This window comes from Schistocerca nitens, chromosome 2 (assembly GCF_023898315.1).
Source record: "Schistocerca nitens isolate TAMUIC-IGC-003100 chromosome 2, iqSchNite1.1, whole genome shotgun sequence".
NCBI classification, from domain to species: domain Eukaryota; kingdom Metazoa; phylum Arthropoda; class Insecta; order Orthoptera; family Acrididae; genus Schistocerca; species Schistocerca nitens.
Window position 1 is genome coordinate 804032788 of NC_064615.1, and position 13390 is coordinate 804046177.

At 42.9% G+C, this 13390-nt stretch overlaps 1 protein-coding gene across 1 annotated transcript in view; it reads right to left on the bottom strand.

Annotated features, from left to right (window-relative positions):
• The window catches only part of LOC126237060 (large neutral amino acids transporter small subunit 1), a 355654-nt gene extending 347198 nt beyond the window's left edge, over window positions 1–8456 (bottom strand). Inside the window, exon 1 of the mRNA XM_049946846.1 lies at window positions 7954–8456. Within this exon, the coding sequence (XP_049802803.1) occupies window positions 7954–8404 (451 nt within the window). The 5' untranslated portion in view covers window positions 8405–8456. The remainder of the gene's footprint in view (window positions 1–7953) is intronic.
• Window positions 8457–13390: the final 4934 nt, after the last annotated feature.

A 13390-nucleotide genomic window follows, 5' to 3' on the forward strand; every position in this document is an offset into this window, starting at 1 on the left:
AAGTGCTTTGCTACGGTTCTAATAAAAATGTTCTTCACAGCGAGAACCGGCTTGTAGTGGCACGTTTGGGAGCGGCTGCTGCAGCCAATGGAGTGGATTACAGTGGATGGGGGTGGATTACAATTTAATCGACGAACACATGTGACCCGCCGTGGCATATTTCGATGCGCACGACAACAGAATAATGGCAGTGCTAATTTTTTAAAAAAAATGAAGCCACAAACAAATTAAAGTAAAACGTTTCTTTCTCCTTGTTCAGGTAAAATGATTTAATGGGACTTTTTGAAAAAGCTGAAGAAGAAGAGAAGGAAACGGAAGCAACCGATGAAACTTTCGAAGAGACGAGCGGCTACATCATAGGGTAAACTTTTCTTTATAGCAGAAGGCAAATACGGTGATGATGATAACGCCTTTCCACCATGGCCGTACCAGATGGAAAACAGTAACGATGATTTTAACGAGCGAAAACTCCATCTTGAGGACTCATACGTTAATTTGTACGATGTGGTACCTATAGCGGCAGTTCAAATGATCTCTTTGTGGCACGTACTGGAAGGGGGCGGCGATGGGGAGGGGCAGGGGCGGGGGAGGAAGTGGGGAGGGGAGTTTTGGGTAATGGGGTGGAAACGGCATTGTACTGGCAGACTTGACTTTCGCATTTATGAAGTTTCCCGCCATCTCTGCGAAAAATTTCACTGCAAACTATGGGGCGCATATTCAATATACTCTCCTCTTCGAGAGCTTTCCACAACCGTTGAAACTTTATTCTGTACCCGTGTGAATAAAAATATTAAGAATACTGTCAACCGTACAGCAACACATTCCCCCCCCCCCTCCCCCCGTTTTCACCTACTGTCGTTTGTCGAAAATATCCTCCGACATTTGGAATAGTTTAGGAATTGATTGTAGCGGAAGACATGCGTTTCGACAGAACAGAAAAGAATGGATTAATCTTTTTAAACTATTTCGTTCTTCTTGGTTTATCCTTTACTATATGTAGTCAGTATCTCATAAGCTTACTAGTAATTTTTACAATCATTATTTAACTATTGTTGGCATTTGCAAATGTACTTTTACTTTCTGCAAGCCGGGCCGTAAAAGCATTAACCCTGAAAAGAATTTTGGAGCATAATTAGAGTTAGCCTACGGTTAAATTTATATCTCTGATTTTGATTCCGAATGGTTAGTGGTTCTGTAAACACATGAAATACAGACTGTTGATCATACGAAGTGTCTTCACATTCCATGTATCAACAGTTTGTTAATTTGTAGTCGAAATTTCATAAGTTTTTAGTAATTCAAATTGTCACGCAGGGTAACTGTATTATCCATGCGAAAAATTTTGGTCAATGCGTACTGGACATTGCGAAAACTTAAGAAAAAAATGCGCACAGTATTTCAAAAGACCGCTCCACACCAACTGGCCTAGTGACCAATTTGTCGCAACCTCATCATTGCTAGCATCTTACATCATAGTACAGGAGATGATTCGTACTTATGTATGTTCTTAACCTTTGTTTTAATGTTTGCTTTGCCTTAGCGACTTACTTTCAGGCTTGCACAAGGAATTAATACTTTAGCTTAGTGTGTTCTCCTGCGAAGGCTACCAAATATGTCAATACGTAATCTTTTTTAGGTTTTACAGCAAACGGACGAAGAAAATCCTGCACCAGCCATCCATACGCTACCCGAAATACTTCTTTATGAAAACGCTTCAACAACGAAATAATCGCCAGCAGTTGTGACCGAGCGGTTCTAGGCGCTGCAGTTCGGAACCGCGCTGCTGCTACGCTCGCAGGTTCGAATCCTGCCTCGGGCATGGATGTGTGTGATGTCCTTAGGTTAGTTAGGTTTAAGTAGTTCTAAATCTAGGGGACTGATGACCTCGGATGTTAAGTCCCATAGTGCTCAGAGCCATTCGAACCATTTGAATCAATGAAATAATCAACTACAGCCTCAAAGGATTCCTAGGCGTGATTGATGAATGGTGGGTGTACTCCCGAGTGTTCGGCCGAGTTGTTGTTTTCGTTTTATACACAATATTTGGACTATCTGCCTTGTCGTCTTTTTCAAGAGCTGCGAGATGTACTGGTACGTATACTCGCTGACAGGACTCCATCTGGTTGGTGTCCAGGCAGCTCAAGAGCACAAGTAGCAGCATCTGAAGAAGACGACTACGTAGGTCTTGTATGTTGTATGTTAACCGGGGACCTAGAAACGACGGAGAGGCTCCGTCCCCGCCGCAGCCGCAGTGGTCCACAACCCCACGACGATTACCGCAGTCTACGTCATGTCTCCGCCGTCCCACAAAGACCCAGGGTTACTGTGCGGTTCGGACCCCGGTGGACCCCCCGGGGAACGTCTCACACCAGACGAGTGTAACCCCAATGTTTGCGTGGTAGAGTAATGGTGGTGTACGCGTATGTAGAGAACTTGTTTGAGTAGCAATCACCACATAGTGTAGCTGAGGCGGAATAAGGGGAACCAGCCCGCATTCGACGAGGCAGATGGAAAACCACCTAAAAACCATACACAGACTGGCCGGCTTACCGGACCTCGACACAAGTCCGCCGGGCAGATTCGTGGGACCAGGCGCTCCTTCCCACTCCGGAACTTAGGTCTTAGAAAATTGTTCAAATGGCTCTAAGTACTATGGGACTTAACATTTGAGGTCATCAGTCCCCTTGACTTCGAACTACTTAAAACCAGCTAACCTAAGGACATCACACACATCCATGCCCGAGGCAGGATTCGAACCTGCGATCATAGCAGCAGCGCGGTTCCGGACTGAAGCGCCTAGAACCGCTCGGCTACAGCTTCCGGCACTTAGGTCTTAGAAATGTTGTCAATAAAATGGAAACAACTCGACTGAATACTCGGAAGTAAACCATTAATCAACTACACTGAGCGAGATGTTATTTGGCTAGAGGTACGAGATGCATATAATAAAGCAAAAGGACAATATATATTGCCTTCTAATTAACGATTTCTCTTCGTATGTATATAATCTGAGAGATAAATGATGATTTTTCATGTATTAAAATGTCTGCATCGTATTTTCTTTCAATTCCGAGCTGTGCGTGCGTGTGTGTAGTACACTAGGTAACATTAGTCATGAAGCCATCAGCGACACACAGATATTTCGACAATGAGCGCGTCCTCTGCCACTAAAGAGGATCATATATACAATAACGCACAAGTAATCATGAAGAGATTAAAGTGTTTCATGTATTCGAAACATTCGATATTACATAGGCTATATATGATGTGGAGATTCTGAAAAAAAAGTTTAAAAAACGATGATATTAAAATTATGAAAATGTTTTGTTTCTCGTAGCCGGTCTTTACAGAAAACCTGTAACGGCAACAGCAAGAATTTAGAGACTTTGCGACATGTACCGATCATAACCAAGATGGCTGGCCATTTAAAACATTATAGAGATTTGAAACTTCCTGACAGATTAAAACTGTGTGCCAGACCGAAACTCGAACTCGGGACCTCTGCCTTTCGCGAGCAGATTGTTTCCTTATACTGATACTCCGCCTTCTGACACTGAACTGAGGCAAAAGATTTACTTTTATCTTTGACAACTTCTATTCTACCAGTCAATGTATGAAATCCCTGGTAAATTCATAAAAACGTAAGCATGACCTATCATGTTGCAGTTGTCACATAACAAACTCTTTGTTATCTCACAAGTCTTCTTTAAATTTCTTTTTTTAATAATTCCTTGTCCAAGGTAGAGTAATTTGGAACAACTATAAAATTTTTATATTCACTCAAAAACAGTTGTGGCCAACAATGATGAAGATAATCACTATTGCATTGATGACTACAGTACAGCAACAATCTAGAATTGAGTTTAAAGATCACCGAGGAAAAAATGTTGGAAAATATACTTTTTTCAGAATTTCACAAACAGAATGTGAATGATTTTATTGTAGTGTTCCTCAAGTGCTATGAACGTTCAAAGAAGGAAGCTTGAAAGAGGTTTACTCCGCAGATTAAAAACCAAATCTTTGGTGGATAATACTTTCTTTAGTCTTCAATGTTGCTGTAATTCCCCAGATGGTGGTAGTGGTTATATTCTGCAGTCTATGTACTCTACTTTTTGATGTAAGACAACAATATATCCATATTCTTGTCTGTGACAAGTAGCGCGTCATATTTCTGTACATTAATCCTCATATGCTGATCAATTGCAAATAACGAGGTGAAAAGACATCCAATGAGTATCATTCAAATCTTGCAGTAATAGCAAATCTTTTGCCTCAGGTCTGTCAGGAGGCAGAGGGAGTAAAATCCGTAAATTCATGATCAGTGTAAAGAAACAATCTGGTTGATGTTATAAGAGTACTGCCATCCTGGTTATGATCGGTGGATGCCACAAAAAGTCTATAAATTCGTGCCGCTGCCGATCACAAGTTTTCTATTAAAATGGAGTGCGAGAAACAAAGTAAAACATCGCTATTAATAATTTTATAATTATAGTTTTTCAAACCTTGCTTTTAGAATCACCACATCAAAGGCTACGTAATATCGAGTGTTTTTGAATTCACAGAACAGTTTAGTTTCTCCACAATTACTTCTGAATTATTAAATATTGAGAACCCGCTTCGGTGTCCGAGGACGCGTAGAGTGGAAATATCCATGTGACGCTATTGCCATTGGAGTTCCAATATTTACTGCCTGTTATGAACAACCTTAATTAATTTTGCTTCGGCATAACAAATTTGACTATTTTCAAGTCTAGTAACTGAATGGTGATCCTGTATCCGGTCTTTCGCAAGATGGACGCGTACTTTCCGCGTACGCAAACTTTTATCGTTCATTACTGAGCACAATGACACGATACCAAGTCGCCATGTGGAAACATCATCTGACGAGATGTTAGTCTCGTCAAGTCAGGTTGACATCAAGTGTGAATCTACTTTTACTCTTCTAAGCTAGCACAATATGAGAACTACTACTGTTTGACAGGTACGATTTTAAGCATTGTAAAATTAATTGTAAAATTAATTGTAAAATTAATGCAGAAAGCCATATGCTCATTTATTTTTTCCAGTAATGTGTGTTAATGATAAAACATGGCGGTTTCTTATAATAACCATGGTACCGTTTGCAAATGTTTCCCATAGCGTTTGGAACAAGACAGGCGCAAACTTCTAATACGTTTCAACCGCTTACGTATTACTATGATTATAAACTGCTATATATACCATAACGAAGATGCCCTCTCCACTGCCAAAATTTCAATAGCCCTCCAAAATAAATGAACGCTACACGCAAACAGTTGAAACTCGCAACCCAAAGGAATCATATTAATAACGCAATATGTCTCTTACGGAACACGATTTGCGTAATACTTCCTCACTATTTCTAATGGCAGGATATTAGATGCGAGTCGCTGATATTTCTTTATTTTTTTATTAAGCAAAATATTTTTTTGGCCCTACAGCATCGGTGTTTACTACGGCAGCGTGCTTACGGTACCAACAACGTTGCAGAGTTGGCAGGCTTGCGAAGCGGTATTGACCGCTGGCGGAACGAGGCAGGTGGCGTCGCGGTCGGGCCCACGTGTTACACGGGATGCCTACGAGTTGTTAAACCGCCATCTCCGAAGCATGTTCAATCTCATAGCATCTATACTATTTCTCCACGCTTCACGCAGAATGCTACTTCAGGTTTCTTTTTTCACTTGGCGCAAGCAATGTGCGTATCATCTGTCATTTTAAGCGATTTTTATCCGGTTTTCAAAATGTTGTACGCAGTGTGTTATCTGTAAATATACTGATTTCATTAGCTGCATAAAATACTTCTCTTTGGTCCAATGATTTTTGCTATACTTAAAAAAAAGGAAAACATTTTCATATGAATTTATTTTTATTCATAACCTGACCAGATTGTTACCTTACGTTGTCTGACCTGTTTCTGAAAATCACGCGTTTCCTGACACATTATTGAAAGAAATCTCTCTCCTTGAACTCTTTGTGAAGTGTATTTTTAGCCTTTGTTACACACGAAATTGTGATCTTGAAACAATACTACGTTAGTATACTCAACATCATAGTCCTAACAGTTATAGCACTAAAACACGGTGGTCTAGAGCGTTGGTCACTTAACTGGTAAAGAGATATTGCTGTTGCAATGTCTACTGCTGGATTCGAATTTCACATTGAAGCAACAAGTGACAGTTCTGGAATGCGTGACAAAGATTCTCATCTTCCGTACCTCGCTAACATGCTAATAATCAACTCATGTAATATTACCCACTAGTGAATTAATTGTATGGAACTGAGCAAACTCACTGTCAATTTAAGCAAAGTTGTCATCAGACCGAAGGTTGGTTTGCTTAAGCGGAGCATGATCCCGTTGGAGGTGGTATGAACTTGCAGTCATATTGCAAATTCTCGGCGGTCATGTTTTTCTTTTCCGATTAATTTAACTGCAGCATCTTGTTACAAACTTATTGAACAGCACCCAATTAAGGACCACAAAAAATTTATAGATGACGTCATTAATTTGTCCGTATATACCACCTTCGGAATTGAGTACACACAGTTTGCGTACCATAGCAAGTCAGCATATCTAAAAATGCGGCAGTTGTTTGTCTCTTTATTGTAGCTGTACCATTTTACATATGCCGTCCCATTATGATTATCAAACTGTGTGTAATCAGTAATTACGGACCAAAATTAATAATCTGATACATTACAAAAACTGTGATCTGTAACTGGAGTAAAAATTCCGCTTCAGTTTTTAAATAGAGTTTGGAAGCACGTCTTCTTGAATACGAGTGCAGTGGTTCAGTTTGCGTCATTTTGCTGCTTATTAAATGAATTAATTTACGCACTAGGTTAACGTGAATAAGATCAGCTGCGTATATAGAAGAGTCCCCTCACGGAATTCAGTAAAACAAATGTTTCGTATGACTAGCTTATATCTTCCTGGGCGATGGTAACCACGCTCGGCAAAATTTGCGCTAATATACAATATATTTTTAACAAAATTTCTCAACTGAAGACTCAAAAATCGTCGGAAATTCGGGGAATATTGTTGCGAAAATATACACACTGTTAATTTAAAAGCAAAGAAAAACGAACTTATATTTGAAATGTAAACTCCGTAGTGCGACAGGAGATGGATTTATTTTTAATAATAAAAAAAATTGCTAGAAAGTTACAGTTTTCGAGCTGCTGCTCGTTAGTACACTATAGCAGATTTGTTAGATGCCATGCATGGATAGGTTCAGTGACTTTTAAACGTTTCACTGACAGCTGAGGCAGTACAAAAACGAACGCACGGAAGTGTGTGCGCTATGCGTTTATAGAAACCAACTGAACAGTCACCTGTCTGAGGAAAATACAACTGTTCTAAAAAAAAAAATTATTCACTGTTAAATGAATCTCTCGCGTTCCTTCCGTACCCGTAAAAATGGCATTGCGCTATTTGAGACTTACATTTCGAACGATTTATTTCTCATACTTTATTTGGTATTTGGGTGAAAGTAAGTTAGTTTATAAAGGGCCACCCTGCCCTTACGGGTAGAAAATGCATGCACGTCAACACAAACTACGGTTAAGGTTACGTGGTAGACCTCATCGCATGTTTCGTAGCTTATGTAGGATATACGTACGTAGCACGTATCGGAGTACTCATCGGAGACTTTTCCATTACCTAGTATGTTTAAATACGGCGCGATCGTAAACATGAGACTACTGTGCAAGACTATCTCTTACCACAACCTTTATTTAACGTTCACATTCGTTTGTTTCGTTAACTCACAACCAAATTATCACCTTTCAATCTAACCTAGACCTCGGGCTACGATACAGATGTCTGTCACCACAACCAAGATTTAAGGGGGCAGGGGCGGGAAGGATGTGCTGTATCACACTCCAACCCAAACTGGAAGCGGAGGGTGCGACTGTTGACGGCAACAGGTTACTCACAAAGGCAGGCAGCAGCCAACAGACGCACGGCGTCCGACGGCGGCGCGACTCCCGGGAAGAAGGGCGCAGTGGCGTAGTGGGCGAAGGTGAGCGCGACGATGGCCTGCGTGGCGGGCCGCAGCACCAGCAGCTGCACCCACAGGCTGAGGAAGGCGGGCAGCGGCCCGAACGCCTCTCGGATGTAGCCGTAGTCGCCGCCGGCTCGCCGCACGCACGTGCCCAGCTCGGCGTAGCAGAGCGCGCCCAGCGCCGAGAACAGCCCCGACGCCAGCCACACCACTATGGACATGCCCACGGACCGCGTCTCCTTGTACACACCGGCCGGCGACACGAAGATGCCCGAGCCGATGATGGTGCCCACGATGATGGCGACGCCGTTGAAGAGCGTGATTTTGCGCTTGAGCACCACTTTGCCGTCGCCGGCGGCAGCGGCGGCGTCCTCCGACCCCATGGGTGCCACGCTGCGACCTACTTCTTCGCGCGCGCCTCCGTCCGTGTACGGCCGCGGAGTGGTGTCCGCCTCGCCAGCTGCGAACGCGGCGCGCTCCCGCGCATGCGCAGAGCGTCGCTCGCGGCGGCGTCGCGGTCTGCTTTGAGGCAAATAGCTGCTACCGTTGCGTCAGCACCCGCCGCCGCGTCACTACTGTCTGCGGTTCGTATGAATGGGAAAGGGATCACCGCTCAGATGCCGACGGTCACTTACGAGAGGGGCACAGAAACGGACAGGTGGCTTCGATTTTATCAGTGCATGCGTCTCTCATATTGGGCGTGGCTGACACAGTGATAATGATAGCAACAATGCCCACACATTCGTCCATGGTTCCGTGGCCTACGAAACCGATTTATACTGCTCGCAAACCCATCAACGTTTTGGTACATGGGACAAAAACACCAGAACGCATTTTTCTGCATCAGTTATACAGCGTGACCAAAAAGTCAGTATAACTTTGAAATCTTAATAAACCACGGAATAATGTAGATAGTGAGCTACACACAGTCTTGGAATGACATGGGATTTTATTAGAACAAAAAAAAAAAAAACAAGGTTCACAAAATGTCCGACAGATGCCGCTGGACAGCAAAACTGCTACCGTGACGGGGAGAGGTACGCCGATATGTTACAGAATCGCATCATCCCCAGACTGGCTGGTAAACACCTGCTGGAGGCGTACGATGTTTATCCAGGATGGCGCTCCACCCCATATTGCTGCACGTGTGAAAGATCTCTTGAGCGCGTCGTTTGGTGATGATCGTGTGCTCAGCCGCCACTTTCGTCATGCTTGGCCTCCCAGATCCCCAGACCTCAGTCCGTGCGATTATTGGCTTTGGGGTTGCCTCAAGTCGCAAGTGTATCGTGATCGACCGACGTCTCTAGGGATGCTGAAAGACAACATCCGACGCCAATGCCTCACCATAACTCCGGACATGCTTTACAGTGCTGTTCACAACATTATTCCTCGACTACAGCTATTGTTGAGGAATGATGGTGCACATATTGAACATTTCCTGTAAAGAACATCATGTTTGCTTTCTCTTACTTTGTTATGCTAATTATTGCTATTCTGATCAGATGAAGCGCCATCTGTCGGAAATTTTTAGAACGTTTGTATTTTTTTGGTTCTAATAAAACCCCATGTTATTCCAAGCATGTGTGTCAATTTGTACCTCTCTATCTACATTATTCTGTGATTTATTCAGTTTTCAAATTTATACTGACTTTTTGATCACCCGGTATATTGACACCTATGTTTGTACAAGGTGATTTTGCTAAATGGGGAGAAATGCAGGAAAATATGCTGAGAGGATAAGAACACAAATGTCATACGACGGTTGGCCATAGGGGAGATACACACAGTTGAACGTGAAGGTAAAAAAGTAATTGACAATGTAACTTTTGAAGATTGAAAGTACTAATGAGAACATACCAGGTCACCGGAAGTATTCTGTCTCTAACAGGCCAGCACGCAGGATGGCGGAAATTTGGGGGGGGGGGGGGCGTGGGAAGGGCCCATGACCGCCCTTCCCTACCCCCCCCCCCCCCCAGAAATGTTTGAGCTTATACTCGATACAATGGAAATTTTGTAGTACCAAAATGCTTTCTTAGTATTATCCATTCTCGATTGTGAATGAAAGTCAAGTGAAAAGAGTTGAGGCTAAAGAAGTTAATGAAACACAGCAGAGGAAGGTTCACGAAACCATATGAGGCTTCAACTCTTGTAAAGCAGAGTAGAAAGTGGACAGTTTAATAACATTACTAAATCTGTTCAAATGGCTCTGAGCACTACGCGACTTAACTTCTGTGGTCATCAGTCGCCTAGAACTTAGAACTAATTAAACCTAACTAACCTAAGGACATCACACACATCCATGCCCGAGACAGGATTCGAACCTGCGACCGTAGCGGTCGCTCGGTTCCAGACTGTAGCGCCTAGAACCGCACAGCCACTCCGGCCGTCTTACTAAATCTGTATTTGCGTAAAGATATCCGTGTATCTAAAACAGATCACCCAAGGACAGGTTTGAACTAGTTAGCTTCCTTTCTCTCCGGTGTCAGTGCCACACTCAGCCATACGAGGAACACTTCAGCAACAACACGGCTGCGTTGGGCTGTTTCGGAACAGAACATAATAGACTCAAGATTAGTATATTTGCTCGAAAACCAGTGTAAAGTAAACACATGTCTTCCACGTAGAAAAAAAAAAATTGCGAATGATTTTAACTCTACTTTGTAACGTTCTGCTAGTTTCCTTGAATTTTTCGAGCTATTTGCTTTTCTACTGCGTACTATGTGAGGCTGATACTTCAGCAATACTGCCGTAAGTTTAAAAAATATTTATCTACTGATTTTGCGGAAATTTGAGCTATTAACACATTATGGGTCATTTGAGGGTAATGGAAACAGCAAATCAATTCCTTCCTCCTCTATGATACATTAAACGTTTAATCGAATCTGTATTTGTATTATAATATAAAAAGTCAGACTAGGTAAAATTAGCTTTCCGATTTACCTGCCTCACCTCCCCGGAAAAACAATCCTGTGTGCTGGCCTGGTCTGTACTGGTGTTTTAGGTCCACATTCAGGAAGTGATCTTGTAGTACTCTTCATCCCACTAAAGGCACGTACTCCTACAGGGGATGAAGGTCACTCACAGCAATGCGTTGTGGAAGGGTGAATGGTCTCACGAGGCGGTCGCCGCTTATTTCGGTTCACACATTGAAGCTCAACCGGCGCTGAGAGTTCGCTGCCACCATTCCCGTAACCGACAGGTGGGTGTTACGAAGGTTGACGATACCGCTCCTCGTTAAAGAAGCAACATCTGTGAATAGGATGGTTGACAGAAATCCCAGTGTTATGGGACAATTGCTTTCCACAATATATATAAATGACCTAGTAGATAGTATCGGAAGTTCCATGCGGCTTTTTGCGGATGATGCTGTAGTATACAGAGAAGTTGCAGCATTAGAAAATTGCAGCGAAATGCAGGAAGATCTGCAGCGGATAGGTACTTGGTGCAGGGAGTGGCAACTGACCCTTAACATAGACAAATGTAATGCATTGCGAATACATAGAAAGAAGGATCCTTTATTGTATGATTATATGATAGCGGAACAAACACTGGTAGCAGTTACTTCTGTAAAATATCTGGGAGTATGCGCACGGAACTATTTGAAGTGGAATGATCATATAAAATTAATTGTTGGTAAGGCGGGTGCCAGGTTGAGATTCATTGGGAGACTCCTTAGAAGGAGTAGTCCATCAACAAAGGAGGTGGCTTACAAAACACTCGTTCGACCTATACTTGAGTATTGCTCATCAGTGTGGGATCCGTACCAGGTCGGGTTGACGGAGGAGATAGAGAAGATCCAAAGAAGAGCGGCGCGTTTCGTTACAGCGTTATTTGGTAAGCGTGATAGCGTTACGGAGATGTTTAGAAAAACTAAAGTGGCAGACTCTGCAAGAGAGCCGCTCTGCATCGCGGTGTAGGTTTCGAGAGGGTGCGTTTCTGGATGAGGTATCGAATATATTGCTTCTTCCTACTTATACCTCCCGATGTCCCGAGGAGATCACGAATGTAAAATCAGAGAGATTCGAGAGCGCACGGAGGCTTTCCGGCAGTCGTTCTTCCCGCGAACCAAAAGCGACTGGAACAGGAAAGGGAGGTAATGTAGTGGCACGTAAGGTGCCCTCCACCACATGCCGTTGAGTGGCTTGCGGAGTACAAATGTAGATATAGATGTAGATGTACCGCGGCGGCCTTTGTGACGAAACAGCGGCAAAACCGTCGCCTCGGAGACAAGTCTGCAGGTAAGAAGGCATGCAGACGTTTTATGTGATTAGAACAGCGGCAGTTGGAGAATGTTCCACACGGTGGTCTGCGTTTCTCTATGCTGCCAAGCCCCATCCCTGGTGCTCACACTGGCATCAGTACCAAAGATCTTTTATCTTATACCTCCTCCATATGACCTGTTTGCTTGTTATATTCTCAGGGATCGTTTCCTGCTGCTTGTCGCCGTTTGGCAGAATCACTTGTGTTCCACAAGCCACCTTAGGGTGAATGGCAAATGGTACTTCTCGTATCGTCATTATTTCCTCTTCCCCTCACACGAACTGTTAGTGGGAAAAACGACTATCAATAAACCTTTTTCTAGGAGCTCTAGTTCCACGATTTTCTCGCGAGACGTACATGCAGTAATATCTTACATGGCTCTCCTTGCGACGTACGCAGTCGGAATTTCAACAGTGAACTCCGTGATGGACAACCCATCTCTAGTAGCGTCTGACATTGAATTTAGGTGAGCGTCTCCGTAAAGCAGGTTTCCTTGGGTAGGGTGTATACGCGGACAAGAAAAAAAAATCCTCTGTTTTTTCTCGGATTTTCCAGTTAAAAAGACACTTTTTGCAGGGGGAAAGTACACTATATCCCGGGTGAAAGTACTTTTTTCCGTGTTAAATGACAATATACGTTCCCTCGGAGATATAAAACTTACCAATCTTTTGAATGGTAAAGATTTTATACAGCAGTGTAGAACTTCCAGACACTTCTGGAAACGAAACCCAACAAAAAAACAACGCGTTCTGAAAAGGCCTTTGATGCGTGGCAACGTATACACTGCGTATTTTCGTATTACGAAAATGTAAATACAAATTCCACAAAAATACTGCAACATGTACACTGCAAATTTTCGTATTACGAAAGTGTAAATACGAATTCCACCAAATACTGCACGGTAGATTCCCAACCACTGAAATCGAGATTGCGAAGCGCTTTGTCAGCTAATCATAGCTCATGTCACGTTATCTCACCAGCGTATGCCAGCAAATATTCAGAGCATAGGACACGTGATGTAATCAACCAATAACAACATCACTGTCAAACAGGAAAAGTTAGTGATTTAAATTAATATACATAAAGTGTAGCTATAAGAAAAGCTAGGC